This window comes from Protopterus annectens, chromosome 5.part0 (assembly GCF_019279795.1).
Source record: "Protopterus annectens isolate FY-2018-M chromosome 5.part0, PAN1.0, whole genome shotgun sequence".
Taxonomy (NCBI): domain Eukaryota; kingdom Metazoa; phylum Chordata; order Ceratodontiformes; family Protopteridae; genus Protopterus; species Protopterus annectens.
Genome location: NC_056735.1, coordinates 822087877 through 822110173, shown reverse-complemented (window position 1 = coordinate 822110173; position 22297 = coordinate 822087877). Strand labels below are relative to the sequence as shown.

At 45.0% G+C, this 22297-nt stretch overlaps 1 protein-coding gene across 1 annotated transcript in view; it reads left to right on the top strand.

The window, feature by feature from the left end:
• Window positions 1-22297, top strand: part of TUBGCP3 (tubulin gamma complex associated protein 3) — a 1295126-nt gene that overhangs the window by 678157 nt on the left and 594672 nt on the right. The window contains exon 13 of the mRNA XM_044072631.1: window positions 12329-12437. Within this exon, the coding sequence (XP_043928566.1) occupies window positions 12329-12437 (109 nt within the window). The remainder of the gene's footprint in view (window positions 1-12328; window positions 12438-22297) is intronic.

Sequence of the window (22297 nt, the reverse complement as noted above, 5' to 3'; positions counted from 1 at the left end):
GGGAGTTCTAAGCCACCCCCTTATGGTAAGAACTCACAATGACTCACCTCCCCTACCCCCCCCCCCTCTGCCCACCTTCACTTACACCTAGGAGGAAAACTCTCCTTTCACGCAAGCAGGTTCTCAACGTAGTGTCCCAGGGATTCAAATTTTCTTTCCACACTCTTCCAACACCAAAAGGGTTCCCAGATCTTCCTCCAAACCAGTGGGCAGAGGTGCAAAAGCAAGTCCTTTCCCCCCCCTCTCTATGAGGGCAGTAGAGCACGTTCCTGCAGAACATAAAGGCCAAGGTTTCTACTCCAGACTTTTTCTGGTACCCAGAAAAGAGGGCACCTGGTGCCCCATCCTCGATCAATCCATTCTAAACACCTTCCTGGTGATCCCAAAATTCAAAATGCTTACCCTCCAGCAGCTGCTACCCATGCTCTCCAAGGATGCTTGGCTAGCCACCCTAGATCTAAAAGAGATCTACCTCCACATTCCTATCAGGGAATCATACAGGAAATATCTCCGTTTCAGGGCAGGATCTCAGCACTTTGAATGCTGTGCGCTTCCCTTTAGCTTATCTACTGCTCCCAGAGTTTTCACAAAATGTCTGGCTCCAGTCATTGCCTTTTGCAGACAAAGGAATATCCAGATTTACCCATTACTTAGACAACTGCCTAATTCAGGCAGACAGCCAGGAAAAGCTGCTCAAGTACCTGGCCTTTGTTAAGTCCCTACTAACCTCCCTAGGGTACACAATCAACGAAAAGAAATCCAAACCGGTGCCCACCCATCAATTATATTCCTGGGAGCAAGCTTGGACACACCATCCCATATGGCATTCCTTACACCAGAAAAGCAAATTTTCCTGTCAGCCTTTGTCTCTCAACTAGCCACCAGACCCCAGCTATCTGCAAGGAATATCCTGCAAGCTCTGGGGTTCATGGCATCTTGCATACTACTCATTCCATATGCCAGACTTATGAGGAAACTTCAGTGGTACCTAAAAAGCCTTTGGTGTCAACACACTCAAGACCTGAAGACTCTTATACCTATAATTCCTTGCCTCAGAAAAGATTTTCTTTGGTGGGCAACAGCATGCTCCCACAACAAGGGGGCTACCTTTCTCAACAGCCCCCACCGCCCAGACCCTCACCACAGATGCATTAGACTATGCCTGGGGTGCACACCTGGGCAGCAGGTGCATCCAGGGCCAATCGAGCCCACAGCAAATCCCTCTGCACATCAACCAAAAAGAGATGATGGCTGTCCAGCACGCCTTGATAGCTTTCAAGATACTTCTCTCCCCAGGTGCTCTCCTGATCAAAACAGACAACACCACTTTGATGTGGTATATCAACAAGCAGGGAGGGACTCACTCCTACCCTCTGTGCAGGCTGGCCATGACTCTTTGGCACACAGCCTCTGCTATGTAACTCCACCTGTTAGCACAATTCCTACCAGGTTCTCTCAACTCTCTGGCAGACTGATTAAGCAGAAATCTTCTGGACCCACATGAGTGGCAGCTCAACAGAAGAGCCTTCACCCTAATAACTCAGAAGTGGGGCACCCCGAAGATCGACCTCTTTGCCTCCCACACCAACCATCAGCTCAGCAAATTCTGCACCACGGAGCATCACTGCATGGCTTGTAAAGTGGATGCCCTGTCCTTCCCTTAGGTCAATCTATCGGTCTATGCCTTTCCTCCACTACCTCTCATCCCCAGGGTACTGCTCAAAATAAAGGAGGAAAAACCAAGGACAATTTTATAGCTCCAGACTGGCCTCACCAGCACTGGTACCCCTTGCTGCGCAGCCTGCCCCCACTGCCACCATGGCATCTTCCTCAGATTCCAAACCTCCTGACCCAGAGGGAAGGGGAATTCATGCATCCCCAATTGTAGACGCTCGGTTTGACAGCTTGGCTTATTCCCTAACCCCCGATCAATCTGCCAACCTCAGTAAACAGGTTCTAGATGTTATACGTGAGGCCAGACGCCCTAGCACTAGAAAGTCTTATGCTGACAAATGGAAAAGGTTCTGCACCTGGATTCAGGCTAAGGGAGCTAATACGGCACAGCCCTCCCTCCCACTCATCCCGGATTACTTAGCTGGCCTGCTACACAATGGCCTTTTTTTTTCCTCTATTAAAATTCATGCCTCTGCTATCTCTGCTCATTTTCCCACTGAGCAGCCCCTTTTCTCAAACCCTTTGATCAAACAATTCCTAGGAGTTGCTAGCAACTTGAGGCCACCCAGAAGAGCACCAACCCCAGCTTGGGACCTTAACTTTGTGTTGGAAAAACTCACCCTGCTCCCTTCAAACCAGCTTCTTCTGTAGAGCTAAAATTCTCTCCTGGTTCCTTCTGGCCATCACTTGAGCCAGAAGAGTCTCCAAGCTGCAAGCACTCATGACTGTGGAATCCTTCATCATCTTCCATGCTGACAGGGTATCCCTCAGGACTAACCCATCCTTCATGCCTAAGGTGGTGTCCAGTGTGGCTCTCAACCAATCCATTCATTTTACACCTTTTTTCCTAATCCCCAGAACAAGGGGGAAAGGATCCTGCAATTTCTAGATGTGCACAGGCAGCTCAGAATGTTCTTAGTTTTTCACTGTTGCAGTCATCACACACGGGTTATCTCCCTGCAGTTAGCCCTCATTCGGCCCGAATACCATAGACTTAGTATTTCTGCATTGGTTGCTGTCGCTCCAGGACTGATGTCAGGTTGTCAGGGGTATAAAAACAGGCAGCCGACACCATTATATGAGTCTTTCATGCCCATAGCAGAAGCAGTTCGCACAAGTGCAGGTCGGCCACTACCTGAGTTTTTCGTTTACGAATTGAATCATCCTGAAGTCTTCTAAAGCTAAGTACCCTGTTGGGGATCCTTTTTTTCTTGCTCTAACCGATGTCAGAAAAAGTTAACAATTGTCTTGCCTGTGGAAAGCAAATACCACACCAAGATTTTCATTCTTACTGCATCACCTGTTTAGGCCCAGACCACAACGTACCTTGCCGTCGCTCCCGAACCATCGTCGTCGGGCTCTTTTTGTCACTAAATACTCACATTCTCGATCTCCGTATTCAGAAATTGCTTCGGTAAGCCATCCGACTACCGATATTCCAAAAAAACATAAGGATAAAGACAGAGACAGACCACATAGGTCCAAAGCTGCCGATGATGCTTCCGTAAGCTAGTCGCCAGTTCGCCGGTACTCAGTGAGGTACTTTCGCAGCACCTGATGCCCGTTTCAGTGGATTCGCAGGCCTCTACTGAGACCCATTCGGAGTCCGGTATGCCGCAAGACTTTTCTTCGACTATGGAACCTGCAGATGTCTCTACCTTGGATGGGTCCGGAGCCGCTGAGCAGGCACCTGCTCCTGATGAAGTACTTCGCATTACTGATGTTCGACACAAACCGACAACTTCTTTTACGCCTTCAGTTCTGTCTAAAACTACCGAGTTTCTAAGGCCAAGAGTACGCACTACGCCTAGAAAACCGAAGACCCAAGTGCATGCACCTACTCCCTTGCCACAACATCAAATGCATAAAATGGCAGAAGACTTTATTATGCTGATTAGGGGAAGCTAGCCTTCCCCTGCTAAGAGGAAAAGAGACCAGTCCCCAGCAGCCTCAACAGACCTAGAGTCCCACAACTCTGAGGCATCTGATTATGAAGACATGCCCTCATCTGCTTATGAAGATTCAGATGCAGAGGAATCCATTCCCTCTGCCTCTCCTCCAGAGGACTTTTCTTTTGGTGAGACCCTACATACTTTAAGAGAGCATTTCCATTGGGAATGCCAAAACTATCCTCAAGCCAAAAAGAGACTCGGAGAATTTCTAGATTTGCCACAACATAGGTCTTTAGCAATACCCCCAGTCCTGGATGTTGTGCATGATGTCTGTATGGAATCCATTTAACTCCTAATACTTTACCCCCTGTTCCTAGGAAACCAGACAGGTACTACAGAGTACCTGACTTTCACAAATTCCTTTTCAGAAATCCAACTGCTGACCTAGAGGTCATCTCCCAGGGACCTAAAGGTATCAGAGCAACTACAGCTAAGAATCCCACCCCTTCGGACAGGGAATCAAGAGCTTTGGACAGATGGGGTAAGAAAGTATATACCTCTGCAACTCTTGCCATTAGGGCTTTGATTCAGTTTCACATGCTGAACTACCAACATGTTATGGAACTTATTAAGCAAAAAATAGCTACCTTTACAAACTGTGCAGAAAGTAAAGAATTGCAAGAGCTTATGCATTCATTGCAGTGTGATTTTGACGCCCTAGAAGCTTCTTACAGGGCAGCAGTCACTGGTTCTGTACTGAAAAGGCATGCCTGGCTGAAGGAGCAGACCTTGCCAGACCATGTCAAATCAAAGTTACTAGACACTCCTTTGAACAAGGACAATCTGTTTGGCACCAAATCAGAAGAGGTTCTTATAAAGATGGAATAAAAAGCTTAATCTATGCAGACAAAGAATTTTTACAAGTACAGCCTCCTAGATGCCTATCGAAACATTGGTCCTTGCCTGCTCCCTCAAGGCCATCTCAAACTAGACCCGGGGGAAACAGACACCCCCAGACTACAGTCTCAGGGTATGCAGAGATCTAAGCAATGGATTGCCTCCACCTCTAAAGCAGAGAGTGCTAAGCCACCCTCCGGAAAGAATTATCAAAGACTTCCCTACTGCACTCCCCACCACTGCCCAACTTCTTGTGCCCCTAGGAGGAAAACTTTCCCTTCATGCAAAAAAATGGATTTCCATCACCAAAGACCGATAGGTCCTCAACATTGTATCCCAGGGGTACAAATTCTACTTCCATTCACTGCCAACCCCAACAGGGTTCCCAGACCTCCCTCCAAACCAGTGGGCAGAGGCACAAAACCAAGTTCAATCCCTGCTTATCTATAAGGGCGATTCAACCTGTTCCTGTGGAACAGATAGGTCAAGGATTCTATTCCAGACTTTTCCTGGTACCCAGAAAGGAGGGCACTTGGCACCCAGTCCTAGATCTTTCAATTCTCAACACCTTCCTGGTGGTACCAAAATTCAAAATGTTCACCCTGCAGCAGCTTCTACCTATGCTAGCCAAAGATGCCTGGTTAGCCACCCTAGACTTAAAAGAAGCCTATCTGCATATCCCTATAAGTGAGTCATGCAGGAAATACGTACGCTTCAGGGCAGAGTCTATGCATTATCAGTTTCTGCACTTCCCTTTGGCTTATCCACTGCTCCCAGAGTATTCACAAAATGCCTGGCCCCAGCCATTGCTTACTGCAGACAGAGAAATATTCAAATTTACTCGTACTTGGACGACTGCCTGATTCAGGCAGACAGTCAGGAATTGCTGTTGCAGCACCTGACATTTGTAAAAAAAAAAAACTAACCTCCCTGGGGAACACCGTCAACGAAAAGAAATCAAAACTAGTCCCCAGTCAAAAGATTGTATTCCTGGGAGCAAGCTTGGACACAGCATCCCAGATGGCATACCTCACTCCAGAAAAACAAGCCTATCTGACAGACTATTTTACTCTAATGGCCACCAGAACCCAGCTATCCGCAAGGAAAGTCCTGCAGACCCTAGGGTTCATGGTCTCATGCATCCTACTAATTCCATATGCCAGACTGCATATGATGAAACTTCAGTGGTACTTAAAAAGTCTGTGGTGCCAACATTCTCAGGATCTGGAAACCGTCATTCCTATCATAATCTGTCTAAGGACGGAGTTTCTTTGGTGGGCAGCAGTATGCAACCACAATAAGGGACTGGCCTTTACTCAACCTCATGCCATCCAGACTGTAACTACAGATGGATCAGACTATGCCTGGGGGGGAACACATGGACGACAAGTGCATTCAGGGCCACTGGAGCCCAAGTCAAATTCATCTGCACATGAACCAAAAGGAGATGCTAGCTGTGCAGTACGCTCTGACAGCTTTCAGATCCCTACTCTCCCCAGGACACCTGCTAATAAAAACAGACAACACCACAGTGATGTGATACATCAACAAGCAGGGGTGAACCCACTCTTACCCACTCTGCAGGCTAGCCATGGCCCTGTGAAACACAGCCTTAGACATGCAGGTCGATCTGCAAGCTCAATTCCTGCCAGGTAAACAAAACTTGTTGGCAGGCGACTTAAGCAGAAATCTCCTAGACCCACACAAGTGGCAATTAGAGGCCAGTACCTTCAACCTTCTGATTCATCAATGGGGGACCCCAAAGGTGGATCTCTTTGCCTCACCCTGCAATCACCAGCTCAGCAAATTCTGCACCAGGACACCTCACAGCAGGGCCTGGAAAGTGGATGCCCTATCCTTCCAGTAGGTAAACCTCTCAATCTATGCCTTTCCTCTTCTGCCCCTTCTCCCAAGAGTATTGCTCAAAATAAGACAGGACAGACCAAGGGCAATTCTAATTGCCCCGGACTGGCCACGCCAGCACTGGTACCCACTCCTACGCTTCCTGTCACTGGTGCCACCCTGGCACCTACACCAGAACCCAACCCTGCTCTCTCAGCAGGGGGGACAGGTCTTGCATCCATGACTGTAAACCCTAAATCTGCAGCATGGCTCATTCCTTGAAATCTCCTCCAGTAACCAGCCTAAGCAAACAGGTGCTGGACGTCATTCTTGAGGCCAGAAGACCCAGTACAAGGAAATCCTATGCTGATAAGTGGAAAAGGTACTGCTCCTGGATTCAGTCTAAAGGAGAGGACACAACTTTGCCCTCCCTGCCTCTAATCCTGGATTACTTAGCAGATGTACTCTCCAGAGGCCTATACTTCTCCTCCATTAAGATCCATGCCGCTGCCATTTCGGCTTATTACAGCACTGAGCCACCTCTCTTCTCTCATCCTCTTCTCATACAGTTCCTGAGAGGGGCAAACAATTTAAGGCCACTAAGGAGAGCACCCACCCCTGCTTGGGACCTTAACTTTGTACTGGAAAAGCTCATGCTACCCCCCTTTGAGCCTGCAACGTCAGCATAGTTAAAATTCCTCTCTTGGAAAACAACCTTACATCTGTCCATTACTTCAGCTAGAAGAGTGTCTGAGCTACAAGCACTTCTGAGCTACAAGCACTTATGGCTATGGATCCCTTAATTATTTTCCATCCTGACAGGGTTTCCTTCAGGACTAACCGTTCCTTTATGCCTAAAGTGGTGTCCAGTGTGGCTCTCAACAAATCTATCCATTTGCCAACCTATTTCCCTAATCCTCACAGTAAGGGGGAAAGGATCCTGCACTCCTTGGACGTGCACAGACAGCTCAGATTCTACCTGGATAGGACTAAGCCCTTCAGGAAATCTAACCAGATACTAGTCAGCTTTGCACCAGGGGCAGAGGGCAAGGCCATTTTGAAGCAAACGGTTTCTAAATGGATAGCACACTGCATCCATTTCTGCTACAAGCACCATGAGAAACCAACCCCTCAGGGGGTCAGAACACATTCCACTAGGGCAACTTCTACCTCTGCAGCATTCCTCAGGGGAGTCCTTACTAGGGACATCCTAGAAGCTGCTGCCTGGAGTTCAGTACATACCTTCACCAAGCATTACCACCTGCCTATCTTTTCCAAATCCAGGGCGGGTTTTGGAACAGCAGTCCTGCAGGGCATACTAGCCAGCCCCAACTCTTCTTGACTGCCTCCAACCTTCCTCAGCTTTGGGAATCTACCCAAGTGTGATGACTGCAACAGTGAAACATGAAGAATATAGTACAGTTGTGTACAATTACCATAAATGTAGATGTCCGAGTGTATTCACTGTTGCATTCCTGGTTTCCCTCCTTCCAGCCCCCTTGTCTCTCCTCTCTATGTTTAATACTCACCCCTTTCACGGGTATTGGTATTTAGTTTTTAGTGGGGGTGTTTTTTCACCACCATAACTTAGCTCTCTATTTGAGGGGCTCCTGACATTTGGGGCAAGAAAAACTGATGCAATGGCATCGGCTGCCTGTTTTTATACCCCTGACGTCAGTCCTGGAGCGACAGCAACCGATGCAGAAATGCTAAGTCTCTGGTATTCGGGCTGACAGAGGGCTACCTGCAGGCAGATAACCCAAGGGTGATGACTACAATAGTGAATACACTCAAACATCTACATTTATGCTAAGTGTACAAAACTGTACTTTCTATGTAGACAGGACTAAATCCTTCAGAAAGTCTGATCAGTTGCTGGTTAGCTTTGCTACAGGTGCAGAAGGCAAAGCCATCTCCAAACAAACCATTTCCAAATGGAAAGCACACTGCATCCATTTCTGCTACAACCAACATGGAAAGCCTCCCCCAAGGGGGTCAGGACTCACTCCACCAGAGTAGCCTCCATCTCTGCAGCTTTCCTCAGAGGATTCCCCCCCAGGGACATCCTGCAGGCTGCCAACTGGACATCTGCTCACACTTTTACCAAACATTACCACCTGCCTCTCTTCTCCAAATCCAGGGCAGGGTTTGCCTCTGCAGTCTTGCAGGGCATCCTAGCCAGCCCATACATTCCTTGACTGCCTCCACCCCTTTCCTCAGCTTTGGGAATCAACCCAAATGTGATGACTGCAACAGTGAAACACTAAGAACATAGTACAGTTGTGTACACTTACCATAAATGAAGATGTTCGAGTGTATTCACTGTTGCAGTCCTGGTTTCCTTCCCTCCATCCCCCTTTTTTCTTCTCTTCGTTACAAGGGACATATCAGTATTTACATTCTACTGGTGGGGTTCTTCCATCAGAACCTGGCACCTACTTGGGGGTTCCTGACAGGTAAGGGCAAGAAAAACTGATGTAATGGCGTCGGCTACCTTACTTTATACTATTGGCGACCTAACGTCAGTCCTGAAGCGATAGCAACAGACGCAGAAATACTTAAGCCTCTGGTATTCAGGCCGGCTGAGGGCTACCCTGGCAGGGATAACCCAAATGTGACAACTGCAACAGTGAATCCGCTCAAACATCTACATTTATTGTAAGTGTACACAACTGCACTTTGTCTTCCTCTAGAGACAATCAGGGGGCATTTGTTCCTGCACCAGAGAGCCTGGCTACAAGTAACATCTGATGCCTGGGTGCAGAGGATCATTTCCAGAGGTTATATTATATTAGTTTTCCTCCCTCCTCCCATTCACTGAAAACTCTCTGATGTTCCACCTCAGTCAAAGGGAACAAGCAGCACTGTAAATACAAAAGGTGCCAGAAAACAGAGTCATCCAAGAGGTCCCACCAGACCAGATAGAATCCAGAACTTACTCAAGATTCTTTTTAGTGCCAAAGATGACGAGGACTGGAGACCAATTTTGGATCTCAACTTTTTGAACAAATCGGTTCATCGCACCAAATTCTGGATGGTTACTTCAGTCCGTTCTTCCTTTTCTGAAGCTGGACGACTGAATGTGCTCTATAGACCTTCAGGATGCATACTACTGTGTAAAGATGAACATATGATCCAGAAGGTTCCTTCACTTCTGGCTAGGAGCCGGTCATTATCAATTCAGAATTCTGCCCTTTGTTCTCACCACAGCCCCCAGGGTGTTAACCAAGTGTATGGCAGTGGTAGCAGCTCACCTGAGACTGTAAGGATTCCAAGTGTTTTCGTATACAGACGACTGTCTCAGTTCCATCCCAACCAAGCAAGATTTCAGGTTATTCAGACATGCTCCAATTTGCGGATAACCATCAGTTACAAAAAATCTCACCTAGAACCGACTCAGACTTTAGAATTTATAAGAGCAATCCTAAACACAAAGACAGTGATAGCCTCTCTTCCCCTGTCAAGACTGGACACAATAAGATCGCAAGTAAAAAAATAATTTGCAGCTCCAAAATTTTGGCACTCTTAGCCCTTCAGGCTCTGGGATCCATGGCAGCTTTAATAACTCTAGTTTCATTGGCCAGATTTCACATGTGGATTTTACATTGGCTGCTTGCAATACAGTGGTCAACCCCAATATCAATCACCAACTTATGCAAAAGAGATCTCAGATAGTGGATACAGTCAGATCAAATCTGACTAGGTCATCTATTTATTACCCCTCAGCCCAAGGCCACAGTGACCACGGATGCTTCCCATTTAGGCCGGGGGGGGGGTAATTTCTGTGGAAAACAGTTGAAGGCACTTGGTCCTCTGAAGAGGTCCATCTGCATATAAATGTTCTAGAGATGAGAGCAGTGCTTTTAGCATTGCAGGCTTTCCAGGATGCTCTCCCTTTGGGAACAATTGCGATTCAAACAGACAACATGTCAGTAGTTTGGTAGATCAATAAACAAGGAGGAACCAGTTCCTACCCTTTGTGTGGAGAAGCTCTCAGAGTGTGACAATGGACGATCTTATCCATTTGCTTTCTTCTAGCAGCGCATATTCTGGGGAAATCCAGTGTGATAGCAGACAAGTTGAATAGATGTATCCTTCTGCCTTACAAGTGGTCCCTCAATCAGTCAGTGGTGGAAGGGATTTTCTGCCTATTCAGTCAACCTTGCTGTGATCTTCTTGCTTCTCCCCTAAACAAGTGCAGCAACTACTATGCCCTAATCCCCCCACAGAGAATCACAGAGGGATGCTCCTCTTCACAATGGCTCCCGGTCTCCTTTGTGCCTTTCCTACGACTCCATTAATCCCAAAATTCCTTCAGAAAGATGCCAGATTGAAGAGCAAAGTAATCCTCATTGCACCTTACTAGCCTCGATGGATCTGGTTTCTTTTTTTTTTTGGCCTCACATACTTCAACAATCTTGGATTCTGGATCCAACTCCAGACCTCCTGTCTCATCTGACAGGCAGGATTCATCCAGACATTTAAAGCCTCAGACTGACAGCTTGGTTTCTCCAGTTCCATTAGTAGCCAGACAACCTGTGCTCTCCTCCTCTGTCCAACATATACTTTTATCCTCTCATAAACCCTCTGCATGAAAACTGTACACTAGTAAATGGAAGAGTTCTATTTATTGGGTACATTGGAATAACATAGACCCCTTTTCATCACCTGTTCATAGCATACTTGACTTCTTAGCCTTAGTTTTCAAAGAAGGTGCTTCTGCCCCTTCTATTAAGGCACAGCTGGCAGCCATATCCAGTTATCATATTGGATATCAAGACTCTTCACTTGTTTCTCACAAACTTTGTAAAGCCTTTTTGAGAGGAACTCCTCTCTTGCAACCTCCCTTCAAAGACCCTACTCCACCTTGGGATTTGAATGTGGTGTTGCAAATTATTACTCGACCACCATTTGAACTGGCAGCCAAGTGTGAACTAAAATGCTGGTCTTGGGGAAACTATTTTTCTAGTGGCTGTTACTTCAGCAAGGAGAATTTCAGAAATTCAAGCCTTATTATGCCAACCACCATACTTGATTTTTTCACAGAGATAGTCACCTTGAGGGCAAATCACTGTTTCTTACCTAAGGTGGTTTCCGAGTCTATCAACCAATCTATTAATTTACCTGTGTTCTTCCCAAAATTTTCTAACAAAGGGGAATATTGTCTATATTTATTAGATGTCCACTGAAATTATGTTTTTATGTTGACAGGACAAAGAATATTAGAAAATCTGACCAATTATTTGTTTCCTTTTCACATTTAAAATTGTGAAAACCTGTGACAAAGGTTACTTTAGCCAAATGGCTCACAGATTGCATATCTTTCATATGTAATAGATTAGGTTAGGTATTACTCTACCAAAACTTGTACGAGTTCATTCAATTAGAGCTATGGCTACCTCATCTGTATTTCAGTCCAGGGCATCCATAGATGACATTTGTGCAGCAGTATTTTGGTCTACTGTCCATTCCTTTGTTACTCATTACAAGTTAGATCTGGTCTCCAGGGGAAGAACATAATTTGGTTCAATGGTGCTTAGGAACACCCTTCCATGAGTCCTCCCAGGATCTAAGGTAACTAGAGACTCTGTCCCACAGGTTGAGGATAGAATGAAAATTGACATCAGATAAAGAAGTTATGTACTCACCATAATGTTCCATTTATGTTGTCAATTTTCATTCTTCCTCAACCTCCCACCCACTAACCCCCTGCCAATCATCTCCTGGAAGAGCGAGTGAATTTTAGTAGGCCACATTCCCACTATGGGCTCCAGAAATAGTGTCTCTGACTTGTAAGGCCTTATGTTTTTTCTTATACTTCTATTAGCAAACAAGCTCTGAGGTCCTTAGGACTGCTGGGTAAGGGTTAGGCTGGATTTTTTATTTTTTTTTGTTACGAGCTATAGTAACGGCCGAGTCGGATCTGATGCGAACCCACAGTTGAGGAAGAAGGAAAATTGACAACACAGATGGAAGGTTATGGTGAGTACATAACTTCTTTTTTTTTTTTTTGTCTTACTCAGGTACTCCTGATTGGGAAGTCTATAAACTTCTTGAATCAAGTATGTCATGATCAGTCTCCTACTGCCAAGGTGGTAGCAGTGGCAAAGTCTGTAGACTCTCCTAAAGATGGTATGTATTTGTTGACTATTTCATGGAAGTATTTAATTACTTATTGTTTGCACTTTGCTTTAGTTGATGTGTTGTGTTGTGGTGTACGTATGGAGTAAAAGGTCAGAAACATTACATTTTTTGTTTTTTGCTAATGTGACTACTTTTTAGTGCATTATGAATAGTTTCAAAGAACAGAAGTTGTCTGAGGTGAAGCAGAATGTGATTTGTTATATAAACTGTTCAGATTTATAAAAAACAGAATTGAAGAAAGTAAATTATGAACTGGTGTTATTTTGGCCACTGGTTTTCATCATGCTGACCAAACCAGTAATTTTAGTGGTTGTAATGTTTAATGATGTATAATGCTTGCAATGTTTAGTAATGCTGTATCTCTGTAATTATGTAGGTGAGCTGACTGGCAATGTTCATTTTATGGTAGCCAGGCTGGGTCTTGTGTTTCATACTAAGCAAGAGTTTTTTAAATAAAAGTGCTTGAATTAAAATTACAGCTGTAGGTTTCACTGATGTCTTCTCTTATAGGTTCATAGGTAGGTACTAGGCTATCGGCCCTAGGGCCTTTACAAGCACAGCCAAAAAGGTACCCTGGTTTTTGCCACCCAAGAAAATTATTTTCATGTGCCACTGTCGAGCAGAGCCACAGAAGTGATCCCCGGGGTGAATTTCCTATTTCCCATCCAATCATCACGATTTTTCTTGAAGAGTGCTAATGAGGAGCTTTGTTTGATATAGATAGGTAGTTTATCCCAGAGTATGGGAAGTGTCTGGGACAGGAATCTATCCCTCCGGCATGTTCTGTTTATTGTGGTGACAAGGTTTAGGTCCCTAGAGCATGTAGCTCGGAGGGATTGGAACTTCTTTAAGTGGAGCATGTCCAACAGCTCTGGGTTTGACATAGCTTTGTATGTTAGGCAGAGATCAAATCTGATTAGGCGATATGCAACGGAGTAAAGCTGGAGTTTTTTGAGACGGTCTGCGTAGGGCATCTGTTTGAGAACTGTAGTCCTCTTTGTGAAGTATTTCTGCGGCCTTTCCAGTTGTTGTAGATGTCTTGTGAGGTACATACCAAAAGGGGCATTGTACTCTATAATGGGTCTAATGAGTGATGAGTAGAGGGGAACAATGACCTCTTTTTTTTCCTGGATGAGAAACCTTTTGTGATGAGTTGTGCCATGTAGAAGGATTTTCTGACTACTGTGGTGATGTGATTATCAAAGGAAAGACTGCTGTCCACCTGTGTCCCAAGGTCTCTTATCACACTTTTGGTGTTAAGTAGACTACCGCCTATGTTGTAGTTCATGGGTACAGAGTTTTTACCAAAGGGGGATGACAATGCACTTTTTGGCATTGAGCTTGAGGCCATGGCTTTGACACCAGGCATCTGTCTCAGTGAGGCCCTTTTGTAGGATGTGCACATCATTAGGAGTCCTAGTTTGCAGTCATCTGCGAACTTCGTTAGCCAAAGACCTTTTGTGTTAGCCTGTACTTCAGAGAAGTAGATGCCAAACAGGAGAGGACCCAGGACTGAACCCTGTGGTACTCCAGTTGTCACTGGTCTGAAGTCAGATTTGGAGTCTGCTACTTTCACAGTGTGGGTTCTGTCAATGAGACAGTTGGCAACCCATCTTGTGACATAGGGATTTATACCTAGTTTAGTGAGTTTATCTATAATTCCAGAGTGGGGGATGGTGTCGAAAGCCTTGGCAAGATCTAGATAGGCTGTGTGAACCACCTTACCCTCGTCCACGGCTTTGGTGACTGCTTCAAAGAAGTCTATCAGGTTTAGGAGACATGATCTGCCTTTTACAAACCCAAACTGGGTGGAGTCCAGAGTTTGGAAATTACCAATGTCTTTGTTTATAAGTTCCATGATATTACGTTCCATGGCCTTGCAGACCAGGCTCGTCAGGCTAATGGGGCAGTAGTTCCCGGGGTCCATGGTGGCTCCCCCCTTGTAGAGTAGGATAACCGTCACTGTGCGCCATTCAGCGCACCAAAGCCTGAGGTGAGGTTATGATTGAACATGGTACTTAGGCGGGGTGCCAGTTCGTTCTGTAGTTTGTGTAGAACGCAGCCTGGGATGTTGTCTGGTCCCATGGATGCTGTGTTGTTGGCTTTGGAGAGTGTGTTTTTTACCTGTGCAGCCGTGATTACAGGAACTTTGCATTCTTCCAGTATAGAGATGGGCTCTTTAGGGGATGAGAGGGGGGTAAAGTTAGCACTGAACCTATCTGCCAGGATGTTGGCAATATCAGTTGGGCCTGTATATTTAGTGTCATTGTGCTGTAACTCAGAGCAGATCTGAGTGTTGCCATTGAGATTCTTGACATAGCTATAGAATGCTTTGTGGTTGTCTTTAGAATCAGTGGCGATTTTGTTTTCGTAACTAGCTTTGGAGGATTTTTATCAGAGAGAATGACCTTAACCTGGTTGTCACCATTTATTCCTAACTGTGGGCAGCTTGGGCAACTGCATATTGGCTAGCCAGTAGCTTACTGCCCAGGGCTGCTAAGTATGCACTGGCCAATAATGGAAATAGCTCCCTACTACCATTGGTGTGAGTCCCTGGAGTAGGTCTGAGTAGACTTGTCCTCAAACCTTGTAACACCAGCAAATACCAGTTCCTCTGATTTATAGGCTGCATTAGTCAGTGTAACCATATTACCTAGAGTCAGTTTTTGCACGGCTTAGTGGCTAGCCCTGATACAGCACACAGCCCATGCTCCATGTTCTCCTATTTAGATGTTACTCTGCCACAGCTGATGTCTAACGTTGGTCCCATGTGACTCTTTTCTGCCACCTTAAGTCTCTACTGCTGCACATGCCTCAGGTTTATTATTGCTTTTTATTATTATTATTGGTAGTAGTAGTATTTTTTTTTTGAGTGTATTCCAGTGGCAAACCTCTGAAGTTAAAACTGAGAGCTCTGGCATTGAATTTGTTACTCATTTGTCCACCACAGTAAACACCCACCAAGCATGTTTTTATAAGGTGGGAAGAACCCTGCATGGGCCCGAGGAGAACATACAGATTCCACACAGCTAGTGGCCAAGAGGACAGGATCGATCCCTGGATCCTGTGTGAGGCAAAGTTCTTAACTGTTATGTCACAGTGTATTAGTCATTTTTGAGTAGTAGGTGTTCTATTTTTACTGATAGCTGAACTTAAAAAAAAATAGAAAAATTATTTTTGTTTTCTTAAAAAAGGTGAAGCAAGTAGCCTGCCCTGTGATTCATAGGGATGAAGTCTTGATGGTGACTTGAGACGCTGTGTGTTAAACTAGTGTCATAGATGCTGGGGGAGCAGGGAGGCAGATCTAATTAGCTGTTTGGGTGAGACCAAGATGGATCACTGGGTGTTACACCAGCAGGGAGCAGACCTGTGGAGCACACTGCCAAGTGGTGCATTGCAGATGTCAGGGGAGACATTCTTTTGAAATTGTGCATCCTTCTCACAGGGGATAGCACATAGTGAACCTTGAGGGCGATGCTGTGGAATTTAGGAACTCCAGGAGGGTTAGAAGGCAGTCTTTTGGGTCCAGGAGGCTTGTTACCTCCTACAAACTGACTCTCGTCTCTCCATGAAACGATTGAGATGATTAAGCCCTCAGGCCAAAGATGTAATGGGCTGAAGATCTCTTGCCCTTAGATAGGAGTAAGCAATTCACTTTGGTCAAGGAAGGTTTGCCAGTGGACATAGCCCAGGGAATAAGAGAGGTGATAAGAAAAACAAAAGCTAAAGCAAGTGTGGAAAGCACATCACCTAGAGAGACATACCTACCAAATGCCTTTCTTGCTTGGGCTGCTTGTATAGAACTCGGATCTCTGCTCACTGTGCCATATGTTCCCACCAGATCTGTGAGTCCTCACTAAATTAAGTAAGGGGTAATGTTAACCAAGTTTTTAAAGATGAAAAATGCCTTGGGTTGCCCCTTCCATTAGAGACCGTGCCTTCAGATTCAAGTTGGAACAGGTCCAAACATCATCATCATCGTCAGTTCAGGTCTACTGAGTGCCACAGTTCTCCAGCTCAGTGAATCTGTTCCCATTTTACAGGTATACTGAAAATATTCCTTTATCCGCGGTGGTGGTGCTGCGGTAGCGTTGTCACCACACAGTAAGACGCTGTCCGGTTCGACTCTCAGTTAGAGCGTCTTTTGCGTGGAGACATGCATGAATGGGCGTGCCTTTGTTGAAGGTTGTGCGTCAGGGCTGGCAACTCGGTACGTAAAAATCAACTGCCAATCATTAGTGGACCGGAGTTCCGCTGTGGTGACCCCTAACCGGAAAAAGCCGCAAGTCACAACAAGTGAAAATATTTCTTTAATGGTGTCCTGATGCTAACAGCAATTTATTTTTCAATTGTTACTGGAATAATTGATCCATTTTTCTTTATGTTAATTTAAGTGACTGATATTTCCAGTTCCTTTGCCCTCTGTATGCTCTTTTTCACTTAAGAAAAAGAGCCTGCTATGCACCAGTGTTTGTTTTCAGGGGAGACTTAGGAATCATGTTTAAGTAATCTGCTCAGCATCACTCTTTAGGGAATCAAACCCAAGAGCATAGGATGTTTTGCCAATTGCTTCAAGTACTGTATGGGTTGGCAGTTGTCATTTCAGCTTGCCATTTGAGTTTTGAAACCATTTCAGAATTTTCGTTTTATCAAGTCTAAGGATAAGGCCTAAGTAAATGGTAATAAGTGCAGGATCTCCTGTAGTGTTTCTCTTCTTTCAGCTTATTCCTTGGATCCATGCACAACCTCATGTAAGGGTTGGCTTTCTTTCCATATCATTGTTACTCTTTCTGTACATGGATTTCTTTTTTGTTTTTTTCAGGCAGGATTCCCGGTCACTTCTGCAGTGATGTTCATCGTGTTTCACTGTTGCAGTCATTACACTTGGCTCATTGGCTGGGCTACTCCATCCCAGGATGCACTACACCTGCTTCTCCCCAGATCTCGCTGCCGCCACAAGCTGGACGTCTCGACTTATGAGCCATGGTTAGCTAGCTTTTATTTTATTTTATCCTGGAATTTTGGAATTTTTTTTTGTAACAGCTGTTTGGTAGGCTATTTCGTATTTTTTTTATTTCTTTTGGATTTTTTTGGTTTGGTTGAGTGCTTGTTTCCAAAGATTTAATTTTTTTCAGTCGAGTTAGCTTATGGTTTTTTGGCCTTTGAATTGGTTTTATTAATTATTTTTTTTTATTTTTTTTGTTATTTGAGTTGGGCAAAGTTTATTTAAATTCAATTGTTTTCTAATTTTAACTTTCTTCAAATTGTGAGGTAAACGGTGCAAATATAAATGTCCATTACAGACAGTCATTCAGTATGTTTATTGTTTGGGTCAAAACAACGTAAGAAAAGAGACTTGTAGTTCTTGTCATGCCTGTCATCTGTTCAAACTTCAAACGCAAGAACAAATTAATATTGGTCGCTGAACTACTTATGTCATTTTACGAGGCTCCAAAGGGATCTTCTCTCAAAGAAATGACCCAGGTGTTTCCTTTATCTAGACGACTGCTCCTTACTGCCACCTCCGGGCATCATCTACTACCCAGATACCAGACACGCTCACCTGGGCCGCTTCTTTCTTGGGATCACGCACGGTAAAAATCTGTACTTAGGGTGGGGGTCATTACCTGGACAGGTCAACGGGGCAAGCACATGGCAGATCCAGGAAACGCGATTTGCGATCATCCATTTAAGAGAGGTAGCTACCCAAGCTCTCCATCACCCTCTCCATATGTGCCCCACATCCCATCCTATCCGATATCGTGACAAGGTGGTATAAACTGATGGGGTCTTCCCTTGGCGAATTTTGTTTTGCCAGCCCCTCACAATGAAATGCAGAGAGTTCTTCACACTGTTCCCTTCAGGACAGATTCCCAGGGACGCCTGACCTCGTTTTGGCCCCCCCGTTCTTCCGCCTTCCCCTCTGCTCCCTCCCTACAGGGTGATGGAGAGCGTAGATGATTTTTAATTGCCCCCACTGGCCTCGCCAAAGTTTGCTTTTCCTTACAGAGAGACGCATGGCGAAGGTCCATGGTGACGTGGTCCACATACTGTCTTCTTCATAAACCTTTCAGTTTGTACCATTAAGGTTCAGTTAGCGGGCACTCTAATTTTCATGCTTCATTTGAACCTTCATTGATGTCTCACAAACTTTGTAAGGCTTTCCTTAAGGGGGCTGCTTCCTTAGGCCTCTTTATCTCATCCTTTAGTAGCCATAACATCTGCTAGGCATCTGCTAGGTAATTTGATTTTTCACAAGCATAGAGTTTCATTGAAATTCTGTATTCAACAAACTATAGAACTCCCTGTCTTTTTTTGCATCAATTGGACGATATAGACAACTGCATTTTTATTTGAATAGAACCCAAACGCTGAAATCAAATCAATTGTTTGTCCATATCTAAATGGATTAAAGATTGTATCATTTTTATTTATTCACAGGCTAACAAAGACCTTCCCTTTCCAGTCAAGGCTCATTCTACCATCCCATTTGTTGTGAATGAGAGTGATATAGATCCCATTACATCTTTTAGTTATGTACTTCACTTACATGAATTTTGGGATATGGGGGGATCCATCTCGCACCTCCTTAACAAGATCTGGGGAAGCAGGTGTAGTGCATCCTGGGATAAAGTTATCCTGCTGGCAGGCTACCCACAGTCTGCCTGAATTCCAAAGTCTTGGTCCGGCGTCGGTTGCTGTCGCCTTTTCCCTGACGTCAGTGAGCTAAGGGTATAAAAGATGCAGCCGACGCCATTTTCTTCAGTCTTTATTGCCGCACAGTGCCCGAAGCAAAAGCAGTTCGCAAGTGCTGGTCGGCCGACTCCTGAGATTTTCAAAATCGAATTTCAGATCCAAAGTCTTCATTAAAGCTAAGTACCCAGTTGGGGAAACTTTTTTCTTGCTCCAGACCGATGTCAGAAAAAGTTAACAATTGTATTTTTTGTAGGAAGCAAATACCTCATAAGGATTTCCACTCTTACTATATTCCTTGCCTAGGCCCTGATCACAATGTTGCTAGCTGTTGGTTTTGTGCTAGATTTAACCAACGCACTATTAAGCGTCGGTACGATTTTGCCTTTCATTACTTTGGCTGAAGATTCAATTATATGATGCCATCGGAACAACTGACGACCGGAGTTTATAAAAAGTGCAAGGAAAAGGACAGGCATCCAAGGTCCAAAACCGACGACGAGGCTTCCTCTAAGCCAGTCGCCGGTTCGCTGGTTCTCAGTGAGGCGTTTTCGCATCCCCTGACGCCCACTACCTCAGAACCACAGGCCGCTGCCGATTCCCACATGGAGCCAGTTAGGCCTCTGGATACTCAAGGTATTGGACACTCGGAAACTATTCCCTCAGATTGGTCCGGAGCCGCTGAGCAGGCATCGGCTTCTGAGGGTGTTTTCAGACCTACACAGTTATATGTAAAGCCTTCTTCAGCTTCTAAAGCAAAGACTAAAGCAGCTTTAAAGACAAAGAAATAAGTACAGCATTCTCCTAGACAGACTTCCATGCCTAAAAAACAGATGCTCAAAATGGCCGAAGACCTAATTACCTTGATCAGGGGTACCCATCCCCCTCCTGATAGGAGGCCTAGGCAAGAGACAGAATATGAATCTTCAGATCAGGTTTCCATTTCCTCTGATTCCTCTTCTGAGCAGGAATAACCCTCTTCCTCCCTATGAGGATTCTGATGCTGAAGAATCTATTCCTTCAGCCTCTCTTCCTGAGGATTTTTCTTTTGGGGAAACCCTGCATAAATGAGGGAGCACTTCCACTGGGAGAGCCAAGACTACTCAGATTCAAAGAAAAGGCTTAGAGATTTCCTTTTACTACTTCAGCACAGGCCACTTGCTATTCCCCCTGTGTTAGACATTGTAGATGATGTATTTTCAGAGTCCGCCCTTTCACCTGACTCTTTACCCCCTGCCCCTGTAAAACCAGACAGATACTACAGGGTTCCAGACTCACATAAATTTCTTTATAAAAACCCTGCTGCTGATCCAGAAACTATTTCTCAGCGTCCCAAGGGGGTCAAGGCTTCTACTGCAAAAAACCCTATCCCCTCTGACATGGATTCTAGGGCAGTAGACAGATGGGGGAAAAAAGTTTACACTTCTGCTACTTTGGCTATGAGGGCCTTAAATTGTCAATTTCATATGCTTAAATATCAGCAATACTTAATGTCACTGCTAAAACAGAAAATGTTGGCAAATTCTGATTGTGCAGAAAATAAGGAAATGCAGGATTTATTGCATGCAACTGAACTAGTGGGAAAGCATACATTGCAATGTGGTTTTGATTCTCTAGAGGCCTCTTGCAGGGACGCAGTTACGGGTTCTGTCATTAGAAGGCATGCTTGGTTAAAGGAACAGTTTCTACCTGATCACGTTAACGCAAAATTACTAGATGCTCCATTACAACATGATACTTTATTTGGTGTTAAAGCAGAGGAGGTGTTGAAGAAAATGGAGGACAAAGCGAAATCCATGCAAAAACAGTAAAGGATTTCTTACAGGTACAGCCACCCAGATGTAGCAGGAACTGGCCTACAAAGAATTGGTCCTTTCCAGTGTCAGACAGACCACAAAGAGGCAGATACAGATGCTGTAGAGGCAGATCCCAACCCCAGGACTCATACAGGCCTAAATAGTGGGGTGCTTCTACCTCCAAAAGCGGAGAAGACAATTCACAGCCTTACAGGAAACAGTCTCAATGACTTCCCTCTGCCAGCACCAAGCACTTATCTTTTGGCCGCCCCACTTAGGGGAAAAACTAGCACTTTTTTCTCAAAACTGGCACATGATCGCCCAGGACAAATGGATCTTGAATATAGTGTCCCAGGGCTACAGGTTCCATTTTCACACCCTGCCAAGGGCAAAAGGTATGCCAGACCTGCCACACAATCAATGGGCAGAGGCACAAAAACAAGTTTCATCCCTCATGGACATGAGAGCCATTCAGCCAGTACCACAGCAAGAGCAGAGACCAGGATTTTACTCAAGACTTTTCTTGGTACCCTGAAAGGACAAAGCCTGGAGACCAATACTGGACCTGTCTTTTCTAAATGCATTTCTGGACATTCCAAAATTCAAAATGTTGACTTTGCAGCAGCTTCTGTCCATGCTGGGCAAAAAGGCTTGGCTTGTAACTTTGGACCTAAAAGAAGCATACCTGCATGTACCAATCAGACAGTCTTGCAGAAGATACCTCAGATTCATAGCTGGCTCAATGCACTACCAATTATCTGCACTGCCCTTTGGCTTATCTACTGCTCCCAGGGTCTTCACAAAATGCCTCGCACCAGTAATTGCATATTGCAGACAAAGAGGAATTCAAATATATCCTTACTTAGACGATTGCCTAATTCAAGCAGAGAACAAGGACATTCTACTAGAACACCTGGCGTTTGTAAAAAGATTATTGATATGCCTAGGGTACACAGTAAACGAAAAGAAATCAAAATTAGTACCCTCTCAAGAGATAATATTCCTGGGTGCAAGCTTAAATACAACTGCCCAGATGGCTTATCTCACGCCAGACAAACAAAGGCAACTGGCTTCTTACTTCACAATGTTGGCAACAAAGACCCAGTTAACTGCAAGAAAAATTCTGCAGGCCTTGGGCTTCATGGCATCCTGCATCCTGCTAATTCCATATGCCAGACTGCATATGAGGAAACTACAGTGCTATCTAAAAAGTGTTTGGACTCAACATTGCCACAGCCTGGAAACATTGATTACCCTCATTCCTTGCCTTCTACAGGAGTTTCGATGGTGGGCACAGTGCTGTCCCCTCAACAAGGGACAGCCATTCAACCTACCCACAGCCAGGCAGTCAATAACAAC